At 61.6% G+C, this 24130-nt stretch overlaps 1 protein-coding gene and 1 long non-coding RNA gene across 4 annotated transcripts; one reads left to right on the top strand and one right to left on the bottom strand.

Moving 5' to 3' along the window:
- The first annotated feature begins 1342 nt into the window (after nucleotides 1-1342).
- LOC143641433 (uncharacterized) lies at nucleotides 1343-24014 on the top strand. 3 transcript variants are annotated; one of them, XR_013155341.1, is made up of 4 exons: nucleotides 1343-2036; nucleotides 13380-13657; nucleotides 14996-15133; nucleotides 21357-24014. It is a non-coding gene; the product is annotated as an uncharacterized LOC143641433 (long non-coding RNA). The 3 variants fall into 3 exon arrangements; XR_013155342.1 differs by lacking the exon at nucleotides 1343-2036 and having other exon boundaries at nucleotides 13262-13657; nucleotides 21357-22928; nucleotides 23017-24014; XR_013155340.1 differs by lacking the exon at nucleotides 1343-2036 and having other exon boundaries at nucleotides 13262-13657.
- On the bottom strand, nucleotides 5277-23628 carry Foxn4 (forkhead box N4). The gene is made up of 9 exons (XM_077108878.1): nucleotides 23543-23628; nucleotides 10902-11047; nucleotides 9239-9363; nucleotides 9034-9144; nucleotides 8666-8796; nucleotides 8012-8108; nucleotides 7141-7348; nucleotides 6357-6749; nucleotides 5277-5530 (listed from the first exon to the last, which is right to left on the bottom strand). Exons 1-9 carry the CDS (start codon nucleotides 23626-23628, stop codon nucleotides 5277-5279), a joined length of 1551 nt encoding a protein of 516 aa, XP_076964993.1.
- Nucleotides 24015-24130: the final 116 nt, after the last annotated feature.

Here is a 24130-nt window from a genome sequence, read left to right as displayed (position 1 = left end):
CATAACACAATTCACCGCCTTGACCTTTGGGTTTGGGTTTGTTGAGGGGGTGGGGGGTCTGGCTGTGTTGCCCAGGCTGGCTTCAAACTCCTGGGTTCAGGCGGTCCTCCTGCCTCAGCCTCCGGAGTAGCTGGGACTGTCACCCAAACTTAGGTGACCTCTACATAAGCATTTGCCACCTGCCTCCTGGCATCAGCCCTTATCATCCGGGAAAGTCTCTGACCTTGTTTTTAGCAGAACAGTGGCGACCCACGGGGGGTGGGGGGGTCCCAGCTGGCATCCCGCTGACCACACAGAATGGGAAGCGGCCTGGGCTCCCGGCTGCCCCGTCCTGGGCTCCCTCCCTCCCACCACCTTGAAGACTGCTCTCTTGGCTCCGGATTTCCTGGTGTGGCTGCTAACCCCATAAGACTGAGCGCTGGCTGTCTGCTCTCTGTGCCCTGGGGGGGTTTGTCCCTTACTCCTCAGAGGCCCTGCTTTCCGTGGGGGTCCCTGACTACCAGGCGGGCGCCCCTCTTCACCATTTTTAATTGTACAGTTCAGGAGCAGCAAATGCCTTCATCTCCCCCTGAGACCCACGCAAAGCTGAAAGCCCAGATCCGTTAAAGGACAACTCCTCCCTCGCCCCTCCCCGCCCCTGCAACTGTCGCTCTGCTTCCCGTCTCTATGAATTCGACAGCTCTAGCTACTCGCTATAACTGGAACCCTACAGCATCTGTCTTTTTGTGACTGTGTCCTTAAGGTTCATTCATGTTGTTAGCATGTGTCCGGATTTCCTTCCTCTTCAGGGCTGAGTAATATTCCACGGTGTGTAGTACCGCTGCGTTCATCCTGTCATCTGCTGACGGACACGGGTTGCATCTGCACGTTGGCTGTCGTGAGGAAGGCTGCGGTGGACCCCGCTTCCAGTTCTTCTGGGTTCACGCCTGGAAGCGGAACGGCGGGGTCACCTGGCTGTGGGGCGTGTCCTTCTCTGCGGCAGCACCACCCCGACTTCCACCTTTCACATTCCCCGGGCAACGCACGAGGCTCCGACTCCTCCGTCCTCCCAGCGCTGCCTGTTTTCTGAGGTGCTTTGTGGGGTTCCTTTGTTTGATCGCAGCCCCTGCGAGGCGTGGAGCTGCCAAGTCCTTTTAACTCGGATGTCGTAGGACCTTTTCCCTGACCGGCCACACCGCGGCAGGACAGTGGGGCCCGAGGCCCTGGATCCCTCGGCCTCCCGCCTCCCTCCTGCCCCAGGTTCTGCCTGTCGCCTTCCAAGCGCAGCAGAGGCCGCAGGAAGTAGAGAAAGGGCGGCCAGGCTCACCACCCCAGGAGGGACCCGCGGGCTGTCCACTGCCTTCCCGGCCGCCCTTGTTGTCACCTCATAGCTCACCTTGCAGCTGGTGCAAGGGCCGGCCTCAGCCCCAGGAGGAGGAACGTTCTGGACTCTCCTGGCCTTGGGCTGCCTGTCTCGGTACCCGCCGCCCAGTGAGCCTCGGGCCCTCTGCTGTGGCGTCTTGGCACCCTTTCCTCCGTCCCACACTTAGAGGGGTTCTTGTTAAAAACCCAAGTCAGACGGCGCAGTGGCCCACGCCTGTCATCCCAGCGGCTCAGGAGGCTGAGGCAGGAGGATGGCGGGTTCAAAGCCCCAGCCTCAGCAAAAGCAATGTGCTAAGCAACTCAGGGAGACCCTGACTCTAAATAAAATACCAAATAGGGCTGGGGATGTGGCTTGGTGGCCGAGTGCCCCTGAGTTCAGTCCCTGGTACCACAAAATGAACCCTCAAATCACCTGGCACAGGGTGGCACCTGTAATCCCAGCTGCTGGGGAGGCTGGGGGGAGAGGCTGGCCCTACCTCAGCCCAGGCAGGAACCCAGACGGCAAGATCTTCTTACCCCAAAGGAGAAGGGCCCCAGGAGCGGCTGCTGACCAGCGTCTTGGAGCCGGGTTCCTTCCTTAGCCGGAGGAGCCGTCCATGTGGGTGGCATCGTGCCGCAGAGAGTCCAGAGGCTCCTCGAGGCTGAGCATCCGCAGGGAGGAAGCGGGTCCCAAGGTGAGCTGTCCCCCTTCTCCAACTGGAGTCGTCCCATCCCACGGCAGCTGGGGAGCTGTCCTGAGGTGGCAGGTTCTCCTGAGCTGAGCGTAGCTCTGGGGACAAGGTGGTCCGGGGACGAGGTGGCCCTGGGCAAAGGGTGCAAGGCCTGGACCCCGCGCCTTAGGCTGCCGCTGAAGCTGCCCCCGAGCCAGCACTTGCCGTCTTGTCCTGCTGCCCCTGACCTTGGAGGCTGAGACTCCAGAGGCAGGAAGTGGTCACCTCCGTCCTCGCCACAGGAAGCCAGTGTGGTCCCAGGAAGGGGCTTGTCGGGGTGCCAGCAGGGCCTGCGTCTGGGCTCCAGGGCCCGGTGGCCTTCCTGCCCTCTTCCGGTCGCGGAGGCCGCCACAGGGCAGCGCGTCGCATCCGGCCTTGACTCTTGCCTCCCTCTTGAGCTGCAGGATCCAGGGCCATCTCCCACGTGAGGCCAGCCAAGGAGGACAGGGGTCCTGTCTGTCCCCTGGGTGCCCCCGGCCATGTCATGTGACACGTGCAGGTCCCCGGGATCAGGATGGGGTCAGTGCTGGTAGAGGGGACAGTACTGCCTGTCACGGGACAGCCGCACTTTACCCTGTGGCAGGAGGAGGGCCAGATGGGACCCACTGTGCCTGAGCCCGTCCCGTGGCTGCTGCTGTCCGGCTGCTGGCGCGGACCTGGTTGTGGACCGGGCGGCGGAGCCATGGCCCTGGGACCCCGCGTGATGTCGAGGTTCCCTGCCCGCTCCCCAGAACCTTGCTCAGCTGAGCCCCATCCTCTCCTCCGTGCCTCCTCCTGGCGCTGGTGTCACCATGGCCCTGCACAGAGCCTGCGCCCTGCGCCCTGGACGTTCTTGCCTGGACCAAACCAGCCTCGGCCCCCGACCCCCACCCCCACCCGCAGGGAGAAACTGAGGCCAGACTCCAGCCGGGCTCCTCCCGGCTTCCGCGGGCACCCCGAGGCTCAGGCGCTGTCCCCCCGGCCTAGCACCCAGGAGTGGGGGCGCACGCCTGCCCTCAGCCCCTGCAGAGCCCCTGGGGTGACACTCACTAGCTGTGACCAAAATGGCCCGGTCACTGGCTCCCCACCTCAACCAGCTGCTGGGGTGCTTTGGGCTGGATCTCCTGTTGGGTTGGAGTCCAGGTGTTGGACTTCAGACAGCCCAGGGCCACTGCAGGTGCCCGCTCCCTGCCACCTGCCCAGTGTCCACTGCAGTGGTGCCCTGTCCAGTGATTCTCAACTCTGCGCATGGCCCATGGTCCCCTGCCTGGGGGAGGAATCTTGCCCTCTGTTGGCCGCGGGCCACCCCCTGGTGGGTCTGAGTCAGGGTAGCCCTGGCTGTCATCTCGGGTGGAAAGTCACTGGGTGAGCTCCTTTGAGCCTCAGTTGTCATCTCCAAAGTGGGTGCCGTAGCTGATCAGTCCCCCCAGGGGTACCCAGAGTGGACGAGCTCGCTGGCGCCGGCCCAGCACAGGGCCATGGGCTGCCTCTGCTTCCCCCAGTGCATCTGCCCCGACCCAGGCGCACGCTCAAGGGGCAGCGGGGAGAGCGCGGCTGAGCTCTGTCCCCTGCTCTCCACCAGCAGGACCACGCTCGTTCCCACCCACCACGCCTGGACCTCGGCTTTGGGGATTGGTGTCCGTGATCCATGTCCAAGGTGATGTCTGTGGAGGGCAGGGAGGGGGCGGGGAACGCAGGCTGCGCTGAGGGGGGTGACCACACCTCCCGGGTACCTCATGTCCCCGACCTCCTCCCCCAGAGCCACAGAGCTGCCGTTCAGCCTTTATTGACAGAAGACAGGTCCTCGACACCATTGCTACAGAGTCCCCGCGCTGCCCCCGCCCGGGGCCTTCTTCAGTGACAGTTTAAACATCTCAACTTGGGGACACACGCAGCCGCTGACTGGGCCGGTCAGGGGGCGGCGCTGGGCTGCCTCACGCTGGCGAGGCTTGGCAGAAAGTTCCAGAACTAGAGAGGACTTACAGCGGCCCTTAAGACAGGAGTGACTGGCAAACCCCGGGGCGGCTGGCTGACTGGGGGCGAGTCAGAACGTCCTGGCCCTGGGGCTCGGGAGCTCGGGGGTGTGGCCTCTAAACACTGAGGGGGGAGGGGGAGGTGGTCCCTGCCGCTGCCGCGGCTTCGGCCGCAATTGGCAGAGCTGTCCCCAAACCCCTGCTGACCCTGCTGCCCGCAGAGCCTGCCACGTGGAGAATTAGTCGTTGACAATGAGGAAAAGAAATGCACAGGGGACAAAGAACTGGGCAAGCGGGTGGCGATTCGCGCTCTGGGTGGCACTGGCTGCCCGGGCCACGCTTCCCCCCGGGGACAGCTGCCTGTCCCTCCAATGGGGGTCTTAGCCCCGTGCACAGAGCTCCCGGCTCCATCCGCCCATTCTCCCCAGGCCCCCAAACCATGGCACCTCTCCTCTTGGGTGCCCACAGGAAGAGGTTCCTGACAGTGAGAATATTCGTGTCCCTACTGTTCCAAAGCAGGATGCCTCACAGTATCAAAAGTGCTTGTTTGTCCTAAAAAGAAGCCCGCGGCTGCTGAGGGAGGACAAGCCAGTTAGATGTGCCTCGCTGGTCATTTAGGAGCTGGGGTGCCGGGGACCCGGGAGGGATGGAGGAGTCTCATCCCGGAGGCCTGGGGCTGGGTTTGCCGAGGTGGAGGAGGCCACAATAAATATAAATAAACCTACTCAGGGTCCAGTGCCGCCAGGCCCAGGAGGCTCTCCGTGGAGCGTTGGCCTGCTCGGGGGGAAGTGGGCTGCAGCCCCCAGAGTTCAGGCTGCCTCATCCCAGAGTCGTTCGGAGCTCCCAGGCCCCTCCTGGCCTCCGGCCTCCCCAGGCTGAGGCTGAGGCTGAGCTGCTCGGCCTTCTTGTGCCCACAGCAGGTGAAGGGTCTGGTGTGGCCCTGGTGCACTGGTGTGTCCCAAAGCAGGCTGCCGGTCACCGAGGGGCCCTCACCAGGAGGGTGTTCAAGGAGGCCAGGCCTTGGGGTTCAGGCCCCGGAGGAGCAGGGGAGGCCAGGCTGCGTGTCCACTCTGCTCGGCCACAGGAACTTCCAGTGGAGGACGGGACGGGCAGGAACTGCTTCCCCACCCGTCCTGGTCGAAAGCTCTGGAGAGGCCGGTGGGAGGCGAGAGGCCTGTCTCTGGGACACCCCGGTCCACACGGTCCCCTGCCCGAGCCAGCTGCTGGAGGGCCACTGAGGCCGTCCGTCGGCTCAGAGCAGAGCTATGGGCTTGTTCCCAGGGCCACCCAGGTACTGGGAGGCGGCCGTCGACGAGGCCACACTGTCCGGGTTGGCGTACGCGGTGTAGAGACCCGTCACCTGCACGTCAGGGAACGACTGGTTGTTGCCACCAGAGACAGGGGTCAGGCCGGAGGCCCCCAGGTCACAGCCGAGCGGGGAGTCGGCGAAAGCCCCCAGCGCGTCCAGGCTGAAGCCCTCGTCCTTCATCTCGTCCCACAGGTTCCCTTTCAAAGACAAAAGCGCAGGGCTGAGCTGGCTTCCCGTCCCACAGGCCCGAGTTGCAGTCCCTGTCCTAGGGACGGGGTCAGGCTATGCGTGTGTGCAGGGTCACGTGCTGGGAAACCCTCTTCCTGCTGTGTGTCTTTGGGAAAGTCGCTTCTGTCTCTGAGCCTCAGAATAAAATGGAGGTGACCAGAAAACCGACTTCTGAGGCTGTGGCCAGGGATAAAGGGGCTCACAGTCAAAGCCAGGAAGACAAAACCGCGGGTCCCCTTTTCTTCAGCAGCAGAACCGTGCAGTTGTCCAGGGCAAGGGCACAGGTGTCTGAGCCCAGGGCCACACAGGCAGGTGCCCGCCTCCGGGTATCTGGATGGACAGGAGCCTCGCAGCCTGCCGGTGCCCCGTCTGCTCTTTCTTTATCTGCAGCCCATTTATTGAGAGGGACCCGTGGCTGGCAGTGGTCAGTGTGACGTGCCGTGGGGTGGACACAGCAAGGTGGGCAGCTGCTGACGGCGCGTCTGGGGTCCAACGGACCTGGGGTGGCACCCCCCGGCCGCGGGATGAGCTTGGGCCAGTGAGTTTACTTCTCCTTGCTCCCTCACGGGGCAGAATGGGGACAGGAAATGGCGGTGACCTGGGAGGGCCACTAGAGGGGGCGCAGGGTGAAGCCCGTGAAGTGCGTGGTCCAGGGCCTGGCACACAGTAGGTGCCCACTAACTGCTTCATGTGCGGGTAGTGGGTGGTCGCCATGGCAACCCAGAGCGCAGCAGGCTCCCCCGTCCTGCTGTCCCCAGCCCCGCCCCCACCGTCCTCCCACTCCCCGGGCCTCACCCTGCAGGGCAAAGTCCATGATGCTGGGGTCCAGGGCGTCCACCTCGGGGTTCATGTCGGTGCTGATGTTGACGAAGTCCACGGGGGTCCTGCCCAGGGCGGGCTGCGGGAGGGGGCCGGGGCTGGGGTCGGGCAGGGCGTGCAAGGGCGGGGTCTGGGCCGGAGCCGGGGAGTCGGGGGCCAGGTGGGCCTGGGGCTGGACCTGGTGGTGCAGGGGGACGGCCTGCAGGGACAGGGTCATCAGGGGCTGCGGGGGGAGCTGGGAGATGGCCAGGCAGCTGTGGGCCACAGCCACCGAGGTAGCGTGAGTCAGCACGGGGGTCCCGGGCTCCCCTGCTTTGCCGGGTCGCCGGCAGCTCTCCGGCCGGTCCGAGATCAGCTTGTCCAGCTCCTCTGCAAACAGGAGGGAGCCGTGACTCCGAGCCCACCCTGCAGGGACCAGCCCCCAGCCCAGGCCTGGAGCCAGGTCCCCGTGCTACCCCCTGAGGGAGCTTAGCCCGTCTCTGGGACTCTCTGAACCTCTGTCTCCTCATCTGTGCGATGGCATCCCATGCTGCACACAGGGTGGTTGTGGAGCTGTAATGACACTCACAACAGAGCAGTGCCACCGAGGAGTGAGAGGGCCATCGAGTAATGACATCTCCTGTCAGCACAGGCCTGTTGCCCTAGGACTGCACTCAAAGCTCGGATCGCCCTGCACTGGGGGAGAGGCTGGGAGGGTGAGGCCCAGGAGGCTGAAACAGGTTTGCTAAGGCCTGGCCAGTGCAGGGCCGTGGGGGCTCACCGGGGTTGGCCATGCTCCGGTGGATGGCCGCGAGGTCTTTCCTCTTCCACTTGTGCATCTCCTCCTCCATCTTGTCGATGCGGGCCAGGTTCAGCGCCCACAGGCAGCCCTTGCGGGAGGAGCCGCTCATCTTGTTCTCCACCTTCTCGAAGCACTTGTTCAGGGACAGGTTGTGCCGCACCGAGTTCTTCCAGCCGTCCGGAGCCGTCTGCGGGGAGATGTGGGCACTGGGGGGACCTCCCCGTGGACCCCTGCCTCCCCCCCCCGGCCGTGGTCACAGATTCAGGCCCCTGGGCAGGATGCGGCGGGAGCCCAGGCAACAGGACAGCACTCAATGCCCAGCCTCCAGGTGGGGAGGCGACAGGGAGTGGTGCGGACTGCGGCGAGAGGAGAGCTCCTGCCCTGGGGAAGGGGGAGCCACAGCGGAGCCCGGCTGACAGAGAGGACGTGAGGCCACAGCCCAGGGCTGCCATGGCTTCCTGTCTTTCTCTCCATCGTGAACGGTGGTAGCCAATGGCTGGCCAGTAGATGAAGATACTGAGGTTCACAGAGGCGAAGGCTCTTGCCTGGTCTGTGTTCTGCACGTTACGTTCTAAGGAGTCTGTGCTGACTATGGAGGCTGGGACCTCCACCTCTACCCCCTCCTTCCTGAGAGGGAGGCGGACTCCTCTTCATCCATCAGAGCCCAGTTCAGATGCCTCCTTCCCTTCTCAAATACTTCTGGGTGGGTCTGGGTGCATGTGTCCCCATGGCCGGGTACACAGACCCAGGGGGCCCAAGACCATCCGGTTTCATCTAGAGCCGGCCCTGGATTTGGTGGTGACGGGGAGGCTGGGGTGGCTCCTGTCCCCTCCCTGGTTGGAACCCTCACCTTGAAGTAGGGGAAGTGCTCCTTCATGAAGCTGTAGATCTCGCTCACCGGCAGGCTGCCCGTCTTGCTGTTCTTGAGGGCCATGGCGATCAGACAGCTGGACCGAGAGACGGGCAGGGTGGCCGTGAGGAATCCCAGCCAACAGCCCCAGGTCCCCTCCGCCAGGAAGCCTCCCCTGCTTGACCAGCCCCTGCACACTCACTGTTAGCCCTTTTCACGGCCCAGTATCTTTCCCACCCCAGGTCCTTCTGCTTGACCCTGGGTTAGGCATTGGTATTGACCTAAGGACAACCTTTACCCTCCCTGTCTCCATAACTAATGTCTGTGGGCCTCCACCCTTTACCTAGGTGCTCCCCCACCCCCCGCCCTCACCAACACCTAGTATTCTGATAACTTTCTGCATTTGAGGACACCTAGGTTCAGAGAGCCAATGCTACTTTCCCAAGGTCACACAGCCTAGGAGTGATGGAGTGTCCGTGGGTTCTCAACCCCGGGGCTCGACTGACAGTCTGTGGTCGTTCCTGAGAAGAGATTCCACATGGGGGGTCCCTGATCCTCCAAACCTCCCCCTTGTTCTGGGCCCCTGTGTCCGGCTGTCTGAGACGTCCCGAGGGCAGCCCTCACCCCTCTCCACCGGTGCCACCCGGGCCTCACCTGTAGGAGTAGATGGGCTTGGGGTAGTGCTTGGGGTGCAGCTGCTCCTGCGGTGCATGCACTGCCATGTGGGCCTGGGGGTACGAGGGCCGTGCCCCCAACGGGGGGCCGTAGAGGCCCACAGGAAGGCACTTCCCACAGCAGAGAGAGGGGGGCGGATGAGAAGGTGCAGCGCCCACACGAGACCCGCCCACCCGTCCCTGGGCTGGTGACCGCAGAAACCACGGGTCTCCCCCCAGACGGGAGTTCCCAGGGGCCACGCGGTCATGGGGGACAGTCATCCCCACGTGCCTGGTGAGTCAACTGAGGCTCAGGGAGGTCCCTGGCTGGCCGGACGCAGGGTCCTCTGCCTCTGGGTCCAGGGCTACCTGCTGGGCTCCCGGGGGGAGCGGGAACTGTGGCTGGGTCCCTGGTGAGTACAACTGCGAGGGGTCCTGCAGGCCAGAGGGTGGCTGGCCCCCCACGGGGAACTGGCTCATCTGCTGGGGCCAGGAGAGGAGAAGACAGAGGGTCAAGGTGGGCCGGGCAGTCCTGGGGCAGCCCTCGCACTCGCCGACCCACACTCGCACTTACACTGGCTCCGTGGCTGGACAGGGGGCCCAGGCCCAGCATGCCTCGGGGCGCCATGCCCGGTGGGCCGTGGAGCAGGGGGCCTGGGGTGGCTCCCACGTGCAGGTCGGCTGCCCCAGCCAAGGCTCCTGTAGGAGGCAAGCAGAGAGAGAGCCCCGTGTGCTGGAGGAATGGCGGCCGTGGCCAGGACGGCCCAGTCCCTGGGTGTCCCCAGGGACAGAGCCATCCCTCACCCTCAGGACCAGGCACATGGTAGACGCTGGGCAAATCACTTTGCGGGGGCGTAGTGGTGAAAAGCGGGGTTCCCGCCAGCTGTGTGAGCTTGGGCCAGCCTCAGTTTCCCTATTCGTACTTGAGCCCCTGGTGTTACCTGTTACTCCCTATAAAGCTGCTGTGGGGGTTAAATGAGATGATATTTACCAGTGAGTGTAAGTCAACAGTGAATAACAATGAGGAGGAGGCTCTAATACCCTCCTCAAACCTGAACACCAATTTCTTGTTCATCCCATGGCACCCGGGACCTCTAGGTTGAGATCCAGATCTTCTTGCCTTTCCTCCCTTTGCCAAGCCCTGCTCTTCTGCCAAGGGTTAGCTCAGGAACAGCACAGGTGGATCCTCCCCCACCCCCTGGGGCTGGGCCCGGGGCAGACATTGCTAATCCATCTCCAATCCTCACGGCACCAGCCTGACTTGGGGCAGCCACCTGTAATCAAGCCCAGCTGACTTCCAAGATGGAGCTAGCCCTGGGGGCCGTTCTAGAACATTGTCACTGTAGGTGAAGAAACAGATCGGAGAGGAAAGCATTTGCCCAAGAGCACACCGCTGTCCCCTGGGGTCCTACGTGAGGATTAGGACACGGACCCTAATCAGCAGGCCAAATGCGGCCCACAGGCTGGTGTGTGAATAAAGTTTTATTAACACATGGCCCACCCATCCGTTCAGATACCATCCATGGCTGGTTTGGGGTACATGGCAGAGTCCAGTAGTTTTGATAGAGACTGTGTGACCAACAAGGTCTAAAATACGTATTTCTGGACCCTTTACAGAGAAAGCTTGCAGACCTGGATGTACATGTTTTAATCGAGAATAACTTCCTCCATGAAAGAAAGGATCCCCGATGCTGACTCTGCCCCTCTGGGCGTTTCAGTGTACCGTGGCAGCTGCTTTTGGCCATGTGTCTTTAGAGCATTGGATTCATTTGCTGTAATTGCCATTAGCTGTCACTTATGGAGTACCTAATGGTGTGTCAGGATTCCCTTGGAATCTTCTAGAACATTGGGGCGGTAAAGTTCTTGTAAAGGACTGGACAGCAAATATTCTAGGCTCTGCCAGCCATCTGGGCTCTGTCTTCTTGGTTTTCGGACAGAGAAACATAAAGCCATTTTTAGTGTTTGCAAAAATAGGTTGCCGGCTGCATTAGTTTGGGAAGATGGACCTGTCATTCAAGGGAGCGAGCGACAGGTGTGACGGACCTGTCATTCAAGGGAGCGAGTGACAGGGAACCTCAGCTCACCCCGGGCCTGGCACACGGCAGGTAAACGGCGAATCTTCCCTCGGAGGGAGATGGACTCAGCCCAGAGAGGTGGACGGACTTGTCCGTGGCCACACAGCGGCACAGGGAGCCCCCTCCCCTCTGCCACCTTGCCTTGTCCCCCCTGGAGCCTACCTGGGTGTGGATGTGGCACACTGGGGCCACCCAGGTCCATGCGGCCACTCGCCATCTGCTGCAGCCGAGGCACGTCCACAGCCGTGAGCCACGAGAGGGACTGCAGGTCCCCGGGGAGGTCCTCGTCATTGGCGGAAGGCAGGAGCCTGCGGGGAGGAGGGGAGCCGTGGCCAGTGCCTGGGCCTTCTCCACCTCGGGAGGCCCCTCAGCCCCCGTCCCCAAGCCACTCCCGTGCAGCCTGCGCTTCCTTGGGGCTGGCAAGGGACCCTGGCCGGGACCCCGTCTGGAAGCCACATTGCTGTCCCTACTCCATCCGCCCGCTGGACCCCTGCCAGCACCTAGTCCCCGAGGAGTGACATCGGTGGGCCAAATTGGTCCCTCCCTGGGTGTGAAACCCTGTGACGCCCAGGGCGGTCATTATTAAGACCAGCTGGGTGTCCCCAAGACACCAACTGGAATTCTGAGAGTCCAGAGTCCCGCGGGGCACCTTTGGGACACGCGGATGCAAAACTCCAGCCCTCGGTTCACTGGTGGGGTCAAAGGCAGGTGCGCTGATGGCATCGAGGAAGGCCACCGTGACCTGTGTGTGACTGGGGTCCCCCCCAGAACCTCATCGTGTGGAGGCTCACATTCCAAAAATCAAAAAAAATCCAGAATCTGAAACACTCTGGTCCCCAATGTTTTGGACAAGGGACACTCAGGCTGTGGTCCCATGTGACAGGTGGGGACACGGAGTGGGAGCACTGAGTCACTTGCTCCAGGCTCCACAGGACCTGGTGGGGCTGGGACCCTCCACCTGGCTTTCCCCGGAAGGAAGCAGGCCCCCCCCCAGCGCCAGGCGGGCACCCCAGCTGGGAACGTGGCTCCCTGGTGACCCCACAATCCTGTCCACGGGGCTCACTGAGCACCAGGCCTTAGGATGGCACTTTTCTGCACTGTGACACGGTGGCACTCAGCCCTGACCAGACACCCCGGTGTGTGCCACCCACACGGCCAGGGACGGTCTCTGTGGTGCCCAAGGAGCTCACGGTCCCAATTCTCAGCTCCAAGCTTCACAGGCTCCGAGTCGGGGCCCAGGGTGCGGCGGGCGGGGCCAGGTGGCAGCACAGCCCGGTTTCCTGGGCCACCCGGTGGCCCGTCCCTCATCTGCGGGGCCTCGGGCTGGCGCCCTCCCCTGCTCCCCTCCTTCCCTTGTGTCTTGGGGCCACAGTCAGAGTTGCCATGGACACACCGCTTCTCAGTTGTCACAGGACCTGGGCCCTCGCCCACGGAGCTGGCATCAGGTGACCGCCCGCTGCCCCCGCGATTGGCTGCCTCATAGGAAAACACGGCCCGGAAGCGGTTTGAAAACTCAGCTGGCCCCTGTCAGGGCAGCAGTTGGCCCGGCTGCTGTCCCCTGGTGGCCCATTGTGTGACAAACGACTGTTGCCCTGTGGCACGTGGCCCCCATTGTCCTGGGGTCTCCATGCTATTGTCTCTGAGGCCCCCCGGCTGCCGGCCCTTCAGCCTGCTGGTAACTCATCGGACTGAGTGACAGCCACAGCCCCGTCCTGGGCAATGCCATCTGTCCCCCAGGTCCTCGGAGACCACGGGGTGAGGTGGAGGGGCTGGGCCCGCTGCGCCGCCTGCTGTAGGAGGTGACTGGCCACACCCACCCTCCCTCCTGGCCCCCGGCCAGCCGGCCTCCCAGTGTGGCCGAGCCCACCCCTCTACAACCTGCTGTAGCTCCCCATTGCCCTCGCTGCTCTTAGTACTGGAGAGGAGAAGAGGGGATCTCTGCTGGGAAGATGGGGACCTCACAAGCTCTCTGAGTGGTTGGCGGGGGGTTCCTAGACACCAACAGGGAGCAGACTCTCTGGCAGTGGGTGAAGCCAACAGGCCATATGAGTGGTAGTTAGTAACTCAGCCTCTGGATTCTACTCCAGGCTTCCTTGAGCCACCGGCTTAACCTCTCTGAGCCCGTTTGTCATCTGTGAAATGTGCGAATCCTGGTTCCTATCTCATAGGATACCAAGAGAATTGAGTGTGTGGCCCACAGCAGGGGTGGCATGAGCATTATTGGGCTGCGTTAATATTAATACCAAGATTAATTTGACGATGAATATTAGCCATATTCCCAAGGGAACCTGGGGCCATAGAGACACCCACCCCCCGCCGCCATCGCTATTTATTGAGCACATTCTGGACACCAGGGGTTATAAGCCCCTCTATTCTACCTGAGGAGAAACTGAGACTGCTAGAGTCACTTAGTGCTCAGCCTGGAGGAGGCAGCTAGGCGAGGCTGAGCATGGGGGAGGCTGAGCATGGGCGAGGCTGAGCATGGGGGAGGCTGAGCATGGGGGAGGCTGAGCATGGGGGAGGCTGAGGAAGTCGCTCTCTGAATGTCCTCATTTTCTTCCCTGCCATCTGGGACCCGGGCAGGAGCAGCAGCCTGCCTGGCCCACCTGCGGTCTCACCTCCAGCCCTTTGCGTTCCCAGACTTCAGCTGCCTGACACCCCCTTAATGTCAGACGTCACCTGATGGCACCTCGTCTACCTGGGGAGGACTGCTCCGGAGTCCCACGTCACCTGCGTCTCACCCACTGTGGTGCCACTTAGGTGCCTGCTCGGCCGATTGAGTCAGGCTGACCCTGTGTCACATGCCCGGGGGCGTGGCCAGGACCTTCACGTCTGTCTGCCTCCTGGGGCCCTGCAGAAGCCCGGGCTATTTTACCGATGGGGAAACTGAGGCCAGACGGAGCAAAATCCATTTGCTGGTAAGAAAGGCAGCCAGGGCTCGAACCCGGGTCCTTCTGTGCCAACCCCAGGTTGTTGCTGTGGCGCTACAGGCAGAGGGTCTGACATCTACTTGGGGAGGCGCCACCCTGACCTGGGGACCCAGGGCAGAGCTGTGCCAAACAGCATCCCCTGGGGTCGGTGGAAATGGGGGGTCCGGCCCAGCTCAGCCCCGGATCTCCACCTTGGGGTTCCCAGCTATGTTCTGGGGGCGGAGGACAGCCTCCAAGGGGTGTGACCAGGGATGGGGCCAAGTGCCAGCTTTGGCTGGACAGGTCTGGGATGGAGTCCTTGCCACCCTGGAGTGTGACCTTGGGCATGGGCTGGGGTCCTCAGGCCTCCCCCCCAGAGTGGCTGGGAGGGTGGCTTGGCCAGTGCACTCAACGTGTGGCTTCCCGACCCCACCCTCCCTTCCCAGAAGTGCAGGCCCCAGCCCTCCCCACCGCCTCGGGCTTCCCAGAGGGTCTGTTCCTCCCTCTGTCCCACGGGGAGCCAGACACCGTCTCCACGTGCCCCGGCTCCGGCAGAGCACCGTGAGGGTCCACTGTCCCCATCAGGTTCCCTCCCAGCCAGGCCTCTGAGCATCGTGGGGACCGGGTGAGCAGGGCTAAATGCACCATGGCTTAAATGGGCATCTTGTCCCCATACCCTGCCCCCACTGTCCCTGCACATTGGCGCCCACTGCTCCAAGTGCCCCTCACCAAGGCCCGCGGTTCCCTCCCTCAGGAGGCCACAGTGCCCAGGCTCACCCCTTCCCAGTGTCTTGCTTTAGAGAGTGACCTGCAGGCTCAGGAACCACTCTGGCCTCCCGGCTGTCGTCCCCCAGAGAGACACTCAGTCCCCTCCTCAGTTCTCCTATGTGACGTGGGTGTGGGTGACGATCCTAGCGATGGCAGGAGTGCGTCTCACCCCAGGACTGGCACGTGGGTGGGGGCAGGGTCTCGGGGACTCGGTCTGTCAACGTGTAGAGCTCGGGGATATTTCCTGATATGTGTGTGTGAGAGAGGGACAGACGGACGGACAGAGACGGACAGAGCCTGGGACTCCCCAGAGGAAAGGACGAGCCTGGGACTCCCCAGTCTCCTGTGCCCTCCCTGGGCTGTCTCTCCGGCTTCTGGCGGAGTGGAACCAGGCCCTGCTCCCCTTGGGTCAGGAGGCCCGCTGCCTGCCAGAGGCCACCTGGGGGAGCTGGGCAGCACAGACTCCAAAGGCCCAGACCCCGCCCCTCTGCTTCCTCCCCGCTCTCTGGCCCTCAGGTGCCCCCTCCGTCTGTCCTGACTCCCTCCCACTTGCTCGTTGTCCATCTCTCTCTCTGCAAGCGTCTCGGTGTTTGTCACTGTGATGGAGTCCTGGCCTCACCCTTCCTGATTAGTGACATCAGACGGGATCCTGAACCTTCCTGAGCCTCGGTTTTCTCGTCTGCAGAATGGGGTAACGGCGGGGGAGTAAAGCTCTTAGTAAGTGTGCCTCTCCTCTTCCCTCTTCTCTGACACGGCTTCCGGGACCCCAGTCTCTCACAGCTCCATCTCTGTGCCACACACCCCCAGTCGCCCACCCCGAGTCCCTGTGTCCACACAGGGGCTGCCCAGAGCCACTGTGCCAGGCTTGCAGGGATGAGTCCGTGAGCCTGCAGTGGACGCAGCCCCACCCCGAGGCAATCCCCATACACCTCGTGCCAGGGAGCTGGGCCCCCGCGCCCCCAGCCAGCCCTGGTGACCCTGTGCTCCACCCCAGGGCAGTGTGTGACGCTGCCCCGGGTCTGCAGATGCACTGTGGGCCCTGGGAGGGGACAGTGCCACTCTGCCTCCTGCAATGAGTGCAAGGGTGCCTTCCTCTGTGGCTCCACGCCTTCTGTTCCCTCCCAGTGGGCACATTTCCTGTCCCCTCTGCACCTCTCAGCATCTTGCTCATCTTGCTCCTGGGGTCCTTAACAAGGTCACCTTGTCAGGTATCCCTTTCCTCCGAGCCCCAGGGTGCCCTAATTGGCCACAAGCCTGTACCTTCTGAGCCCGGCTGGCATCCAGGGGGAGAGAGGTGCTGTGCCCCCCAGGAGCCCTGAGGCCAGGCACAGGGAGGAGGCGGGGACAGGAGCCACCTCTCTGCCACTGCGGGTGGTCTCAGGAGCTCCCCAGGGGCTCACACAGAGCTTTGCACACAGTGGGCGCCCAATAATTATACACTGGGCCACTGGGCAAACATACCCAGCTCCCTGCGCAGCCCATCTTAAGGGAGCAAACCCTTTCGAAGTGTCTTGTCCTGATCGAAGGCCACTTAGAGGCATAATCCTGACCTTGGCCCTTTGACCCCATAGAGAGCATGACTGGGCAGGGTGTGCGTGTTACCACCGTCCCATTAGCCAAATGAGGATGCTGTGGCCAGGAAGGGGGGACAGGTCTTGGGTCACTCAGCAGGGAGCTAAGGAGAAGGAACTCCACCTCTAAGCCGGTGGCCCCGCCCCTGCCCCAAGCCCCACCCCTAGCCCAGGCCCCGCCCCTACCACAGGCCACCCCTGTCCAAGCTCCACCCCTGTCCAGGCCCCGCCCCAAGCCCCGCCCCACCCCTGCCCCAGGCCCCGCCCCACCCCTGCCCCAGGCCCCGCCCCCATTCCTTCTCCCTGCTTGAGGAAACTGCTCTGAATTCCAGAAGGTTCTAGCCCTGTGCTCTCCAGGAGATTATCTGCTAGGGAAGATGGCTATTTACAACTAAATGTAATAAAACGAAGTAAAATGGACAGATTCGGTTCCCTGGTCCACCAGCCACATTTCAAGTACCCAGTGGCCACATGTGGCCAGTGTGGACCCAGCGTGTCTCCACTGTCCCCAGGCGGCAGTGGTCAGCAGTGTTCCTGTCAGCCTTAATAGGAAAGCCGCTGGCCTTTCTACATTGCCTTGAAACAACCGGACCCTTGATTCAGGTTTGGGAATCAGGAGCTGGCTTCATGGAATTTTGAGTTGAGCGTATTTCATGATGAAAGATCCGGCCCCCCACCCCCAGCAAGAGGGGTACAGGCCCCCGGGGCTGCGTGGCATCCGGAGCTGTGTCCCGGGGGACCTCAACCTCCAGGAGCACTTCAGCAGGAGCCCAGGGAGGACTCGCCAGGCCCCGGTGGATGGAAGATGAGGGGGGACCTCTTCAGGGAAGTCCCCTGGTCACACCTCCAAACTTCCACCACCCTGGTCAAGCCAGGCCGTCCCCTCCAGGCCGCGGCTTCCCCAGCTCTAAAGCCACAGCAGCAGAGCAGGGGGCCCCTCGGGCCCACCAGCACTCAGGCCCGGGGAGGCAGAGCAGGGGAGGCCGAGTGACCCCAGGCAGGGGACTTCCTGTGCTGCGCCTCAGTGTCCCCAAGGATAAAGTGGGAATAACAATGGCACCCACCCTAAGGCGCTTGCTGAGAGTGTGGTCACAGTCCCTAACGTCTCAGAGCAGAGGTGGCCTCTGGCTTTCTGTTGAAAAAGCAGGTTAAACTGTGAGTTTGGGGTCCCCGGGGGGCTCCCAGCACCATGGACCTCTCAGACCACATGGGGGGGTGGCACCCCCAGGAAGTCCTCCTTAGTGAGTACAGAGCTTTGGGGGACAAACGAAGAGTAAAAGAGCCTCCTGGCACCCCAGAGCCCCTGGTGAATTCCGTGGCTCACCAGCAGCCGCTGTCCCCACCCTGCCGAGCGGCTCCTCTTGAGTTTCAAAGCTTAAGGATATTCAAGGTCCTGAGAGGGATCATCGCCCCTCCTTCAGAGACAGGAAAGGTGAGATCAAAACCCAGAGCCGCTAGGCATGCGCACCTGTCCTCCCGGTGGCTCGGGAGGCTGAGGCAGGAGGATGGCAAGTTCAAGGCCAGCCTCAGCAACAGTGAGGCCCTAAACAACTCCATGAGACCCTGTCACTAAATAAAATGCAAAATAGGGCTGGGGTGTGGCTCAGGGGTCGGGGGCCCTGGGTTCAACAAACAAAGAGAACCCCAGAGTCACAGCAGCCCCAGGTACCCTGCCCCAGCACGTCCTGCCCGACACTCTCGGGCCTCGGTTTCCCCATCTGAAATACGGTGGGGGTGAGGTGAGCTACTCCTGTCTCTGTTGGGCTGCGGCTGTGACACCCAACCTGTGGGGACACCCAGGTGGGGGACCCTGAAGGTGGGCAACAGCCTGAGGAGAGACGGAAGGCTTTGGTCACACTCTGCAGGGGTCATTGCCAGGGGTGCCCAAGGGAGGGGCCTGACCTCATCAGAAGCAAAGTGGCCCCTGGGAAAATCCACTTCAGGCTCCTGCTCTACCTCAGCACGGCCCACTCCCTGGGGGCCTACCGGGTGCCGGCATCGCCCACGTGGGACCAGGTGCCCTTCTCCCAGGAGGCCCGGCCCTCTGCTGCACCACGTCCTGAGCCCACCCCTGTCCGGAGCCCGGCTGTGGGCCTCCCTCTGCAGCAGGACAGCCTGGTGTCACGGCCTGGGCTTCGGGGCTCAGTCGGGCCTGGATGTGAACTCCCCCAGCTGCTGGCACCTGAGGCTGCCCGTGGTCCTCCACCTCCCTGGCCTCAGTGGGCTCCTCTGGGGGCACCAGGCCCGGCCTGCCCACGAGGCGTGGTGAGCATCAGGGGACCAGGCAGGGGGGTGCTCACCCCTGGGAGCCCCCTCTCGAGAGCTCGGACCTGGCGTGACGTCCAGGCCTCCCAGGAAGCGAGGGCCTTGTGCCCTGACCCTTCCCACACTCCTGTGCGCCAGGCCCTGCTCTGGCAGACGAAGCTCCTCGTGTCCCCGAGCAAGGAGGACGGGCCCAGGGCGTGCCCCCGGCCTGCTGGTCCTGAGGTCTGCACCTCCGCCATCTCCCAGTGCCCAGGGGGTGGCCGCCTCTCCTCCCCCTCTCACAGGGCGGGTGGCCGAGGCCCAGGGATGAGGTGACATGTGTCAGTCTCCCAGCACGTCGGTGGAGGACCTGGGCATCGGACAGCCCATGCCCACCTGGGGCCCCTTCTCTCGCGGCTGGTCCAACTGGTGCAGAATAAACCAGGCCAGGGGCAGGAGGGGCCGAGCCTCGTTAAAAAGGATCAGGCTGCCATGTGTCTCCATGGGGACAAAGCCACTGGTCTCAGGACACTGTGGTGGCCCTGGGAGAGGCAAGGTACCACTGGAGTCCAGCTATCCTGTGCTGACCAGGCGATCAACCCAGTCACTTGAATGAACCAGGTCCTTAATTATTCAGTCACGTTGCCCGAGGGGTGGAAGATGAACCAGCAGAGCAGGGCACTGGAGGGAGAGGGACCTTGGGCAGGTAACTCAACACCTGAGGACCTCCCTGTCTTCATCTGCCACTTGGAGGTGAGAATAGGGCCTGCCTGTTGATTCCAAGGTAAACCATAGGTATGGTTTACATGGTACAGTGACTCAGGAAGAGCACTGCAGAAATGTTTGCAGAGGGGATAAATTTAACCCCTAATAGCCAGAGCAGTCTGCCACTTTCTGAACCTGCCACTTTCTTTAAAACCCATCAGGAGAGTAGAAGTTGACCTCTTTGCTATGGTCTGGCCCTTGGCCATCTTCTTCCCACTCATTCCCTCTGCTCTAGCAAACCTGCTCTCCTCTGAGTTCCTCAAATATTCTAAATTCTCATCCATCTTAAGGCCTTTGCACATGCTATTCCCTCTGCCTGGAATGCTGTTCCATGCACTCATTTACAGCCGGCTCTTTCACAACCAGATAGCTTTTTTTCAGAACAGATAAAATAGGCTTAGGACCTAGTGTGCATGCATGTGTGTGTGTGTGTGTGCGTGTGTGTGTGCATGTGTTTCTGGAGGATGAAATTACAAGATCCCAAAAGAGGGGTGGACCCCCGAGAATGCTCCCTCCTTGTCCATGGGTGGCTGAGACCTCGTTCTACCCACCTTGAGGGTGAGGATGTAAAGATGTCAGGACGACCCTTCCCCGGCAGAGGCCCCCCCTGCAGGTTACAACTGGTGGGTGGGTCGTCCTGATAGGAACATGACCCCCCCACACACACACAGTGGGTGGGGGGCCTCTGGAAGAGGTTTCTCATGGCTCAGAAACCTCTGCGTTTCCCTGGACGCGGTGCGATGCTGGTCTGTGCCTCCATTTCTCCAGTGACTATCAAACCTATTAAATGAGTATCTACTATGCGCCAGCACGCAGTTCACGGGTGAGGAGGTCCCCATGAGAGAGGGGTCACCCTGATTCTTAGGGCAGGGACTGAGGGGGGGAAGTAGACCAGGCTCTGAGAAGCCCAGGGCTCAAGGATCCCAGAGCAGGCCTCCTCTGGTCCCTCCAGGCCTCGGTGCCCGGCCAGAGAAGAACTCCTGGGAACTCTAGAATAAGTTCCAAAGTCGAGGGCAGGTGACGGGTGGCCCTCCCCAAACGTGTGGCCAAGGCATGTCTCGGGGCCTCCGTGTCCACGTCTGGAAACCAGGGTTTTACTGGGAAGATGGTCACTAAGCACCTACTGTGTGCCAGGACCTCCAGGGTGGACCTCCCTGTCTCCACCTGAGCTAAGAAGAAACGCGGTTCGCCCACGGGAGGCAGGAGCTGCCCGCCACAGCGTTGCTCCCTCCATCCCACTTGTCCCCAGTCCCCGTCCCTGCCCGGTGGGGCCGAGGGCTGGCCACTGCGCTGGGCCCAGACTGCGGACGGCTCCCGGGGACGGCTCCGCCCCCGCGCTGGCCCCGCCCCCGCGCACAGCCATCGACAGCCAACGGCCAAAGGCCCCGGGGGACGGCGGCGGCTGCTGGGCGGGCTGCCTGGGGCCGGACCGGCTGGACCAGCAGCGTAGTCCGAGCATTCTCTGGAGACACAGGCCCGCGAGTGAGAAGCCCATAAACTTCCCCAGGGCTATTATTTGGGGAGAAAAATGGGAGAGGCTGGCAGCGGGACTCACTGCATAATCAGCCCCCGCCCCGTGAGAAAGCGCTGGGTCCCGGGGCCGGCCCAATGCCTGGAGAACTGGTCCTATTTCACAGAAGAAGAAACTGAGGCTCAGAGAGGAGCAGTGACTTGCCCCGTGTCCCACAGCAACGAGGTCATGGAGCACTTATGTTGGACCAGCTGCTGTGCGTTTATCAGTAGGACACAGGGTCGGGGGCACAATGTTCCGAGGGTGTGGCAGCTTCAGATTCCAGTCCCCACTTGACCTGTCACTGTAAAGCCTCATCGATTTTTGGGGTGGAGGGCCGGTACCCGGGATTGAACTCGGGGGCACTCCACCACTGAGCCACATCCCCAGCCCTATTTTTTATTTTATTTAGAGACCAGGGCCTCACTGAGTTGCTGTGTGCCTTGCTTTTGCTGAGGCTGGCTTTAAACTCATGATCCTCCTGCCTCAGCCTCCCGAGCTGCTGGGAGGACAGGTGTGCGCCACCGCACCTGCTGCAGCTCATCTTAAGGCATTTAAACTGGCTGAGCCTTGGTTTCCTCATCCACCAAATAGGCGCTAGAGAGCCGCCCTCATGGGACGGGGTGTGGGGTCTAGCTGGGATGGATGCGGAGACCTGGCCCAGGAAGGGCAGGCTGTGACCCGTGGGAGACACCGAGGCCGCACCTAGTGTTGGCCGAGCTTATCTGCCTGCTGGGTACCTGGGAAAACCACCCTGAAACCCTGCGGAAGGGACAGGCCGTGCCAGGTGGGGCACCTGGGCACCCCTGGGTCCAGGGTTGATGGGGGACGGGCCTGCTTCTCATCCCAGCTCTCCTGGACCCCGCCTCTGCCCGCTGGCCAGTGAGCGGGGTGCACACTGCCAGGCCCCAGGAAGTGTGCTGTCTGCCGTGCCCTGATTTGGGGGAGACGCTCAGAAGCATGGGGCGGAGCCTGTTGGAAGCCCTGGGGCAGCACCTGGGAACGTGGATTCAGAGATTCCCCCTGACTTCCCACCCAAAGGCCCTGCACAGACCTGTCACCTGCAGACCTGGCTCTTTCACAGGTAAGTGGTACAGGTAACAGTGACTGCTAGTTTGTGGTTCTTCTTGGTTTGGGTTTTTTTTTTTTAGTTGCCAATGGACCTTTATGGCATTTATTTCTATGTGGGCCTCCACCTGCTGGGCAAGCGCACTGCCACTGAGCCCCAGCCCCGGCCCGGCTCTGTGGTTCTTGTCCTACCTGCTTTACTGAGTCCTCCTGGCAACTGAACGAGGGACGTGCCTAACCGTGCCCATTTGAACGAGGAGGACACGGAAGCCACGAGGCCTGTTCCAAAGCTGCTTGGAGCAGCGCTGTCTGGTCCTGGTAACTCTCTGACCTCTGACTCCCCAACCTCTGGGCGCTCAGGAAGCTCTTCTAGGTAAGGATAACAAGCCACATCTTGTGGCCCTGGGGAGGGCCAGCCCTCTCCCAGGCTTTGTTAGGAGGCACAGAGGTCCACGCAGTGCCTGCTGGGTGCCGGGTGCTTTCCTAAGCAATGTCCCATCTGGTCCTCCAGAGGTGGCTTTGCTTACCCCCTGGCACAAACCAAGGAAAGTTCAAAGGCGAAATTGCCCAGGATCGTGCAATGAACCAGCAGCAGAGACAGAAACGGCGATTTAGTTGTCATAACCACCCGGGGCCTGGGTAGGATTCCCATGCCCCATTTACAGATCAGGAGAGTGGGGCCGGAGAGCCAGGCGCACCCCACCCCTGTAATTCTGTACCCCTGTTAGCACTGGAAGGAAGCCAGGGGTCCTCAGTCATGTGGTCCTGGAAAAGCCCCTTCAGTTCTCCGAGCTGCGGCCTTCCTCACCTGGGCAGTGGGCCGTCCCAGCGCTGGGCTGGGTGAGCGGCGCTGGGCACCTGCCCGGCTGCCCCCACCGCAGGCTTTCTGCAGACATCGGCCTGAACCCGAGGCCTCATTTGGTCCCTAGAAGGCAGCCTCCGGCCTGGGGCCCTCAGATGGCAGCCTCCCTCTAATTGGGGGCTGCTGGCTGCCCCAGCAACATGAGTCCCCGGGAGGGCCAAGCTGCCCCTGGGTAAACAGGGCTGATCTGAGGTGACAGCCTGCTCTTCCAGGGGCAGCCCTGATCCTGCCCCTCTTCCTCAATATCGGCTGTGCCCCCTCAGCCCCAGACATGGTGTTTGCTCTGGGTCCTGGGGCCCCGGGAACCCGGTCAGGCCTCTGTGGGCTCAAGGAAGGGAGATTGGGAGGGGCAGGCCCCTCCTTTTCCTCCTCCTCTCTCCCAGGGGCTGTGTGACCTTGAAAAAGCCCCTTCTCTCTCCTCTTGGTCTCAGTTTCCTCATCTGTTAAGGAAGGCAACTGGACTGGATCCCTACAGGCTTCTCCAGCTCTGAGGTTAGGAGAGTACGGGGGAGGGCTCTGAGGACCTCCGTCCACCCCCTCGACTACTTCATCCTGACTCAAGAGTTTATTCTGGCCTCAGTTTCCATGTAATTGACCCTTGGGACCCAGGAGACCTAGGAGAGCCCTAAGAGCACCTCATTCAACAGCATCATTTACGTGATGAGGAAATCAGGCCCCGAGAGGCTAAAGGGCTTGCTGAAAGTCACACACCAGGCCTGGAACCCAGGAGTCCTGACCACAGCTTTCCAACATCCAGAGGGAGAGAAGCCAATTTCCCCCAGAAGCTTCTGAGGGAGGGACATTTCCTGGAGCCCCTGCTAGGGCCCCTGGAGGGAAAGCAAGAGCCGCTGTTGTCACCAGGATGGCCAAACAGTCCCTAACCCAGGAGGGACCTCTTTGGGAGGGGACAAGAAACTGCAGGCATTTCAGGGTCCCATTGCACTAGGACAGGAGGCCAGACACCTTCGGAGACCAACTCTGAAGTCAATACCTTCAAGCTCCTCTGCAAAATCGCAGCACCAAAGCGACAGTGTCAGAAACCGCAAACGGCCCAGAACACTTGAAGTCCTCCAAAATACACGGTGGGTTATTGTTGAAGCCCTCACCTGTATTCCTGCGGCGAAGGGTGGTGATTTTGCCCAGAGTTTCGAACGAGTCCTGACATTATGGATGAGATGTCACTTTCTATCATCTCCTTGGGGAAAAGACAAACAGAAAACAACACTCCCTTCAACGACAGGGCAGAGACCCAGCTGCCCACAATTTCCCTGCAATTCAGAAGGACAGAGCGCTAAACCACCAACAGAACAGGGAATTCCTGCACAAAACAGGTCACAATCCCAGCGCAATCCTACAGGGTTTTAGAGGCAAAGAGAAGCCAGGAGATGAAATTACAGGTTCTTAGGAATTCATTGGGAGAAGGGCAGGGGGACATCTCTATAATCCAAAAGTCAAGGTTGGGAAAAACCTTGCACTCTCAAAACAGTCGTCAAAAGAACTTGATTCCCTTCCAGGTCTTCCATTTTTGACCTCAAATCAGTCACAATCACTTTGAAAATTAAAAATAATAATAATAAAAATAACGGGGAAGCTTGATGTGTCACTGTGTTTCTCTGGGGAGGTCTAATCCCTTCTTGCAAAGGAAATCATTCTGCAGGGTCCCTGTCCTGGAAATACCTTCGGACACGCCACAT

The sequence above is a fragment of the Callospermophilus lateralis genome, chromosome 1, assembly GCF_048772815.1.
Source record: "Callospermophilus lateralis isolate mCalLat2 chromosome 1, mCalLat2.hap1, whole genome shotgun sequence".
In the NCBI taxonomy this organism is placed as follows: domain Eukaryota; kingdom Metazoa; phylum Chordata; class Mammalia; order Rodentia; family Sciuridae; genus Callospermophilus; species Callospermophilus lateralis.
The sequence above is the reverse complement of the archived record's forward strand: the minus strand, read 5'-3'. Positions and strand labels throughout refer to the sequence as shown.

Bases quoted from the DNA above. Each gene is read 5' to 3' on its own strand.
- Foxn4 (XM_077108878.1), bottom strand. From the start codon at position 23,628: ATGATAGAAAGTGACATCTCATCCATAATGTCAGGACTCGTTCGAAAC. The intron at 9,364-10,901 runs GTAGGCTCCAGG...TGCCTCCTACAG, and splicing joins TGTGCCACATCCACACCCAG to GAGCCTTGGCTGGGGCAGCC. The intron at 8,797-9,033 runs GTAGCCCTGGAC...TGCTGTGGGAAG, and splicing joins TCCCCCCGGGAGCCCAGCAG to TGCCTTCCTGTGGGCCTCTA.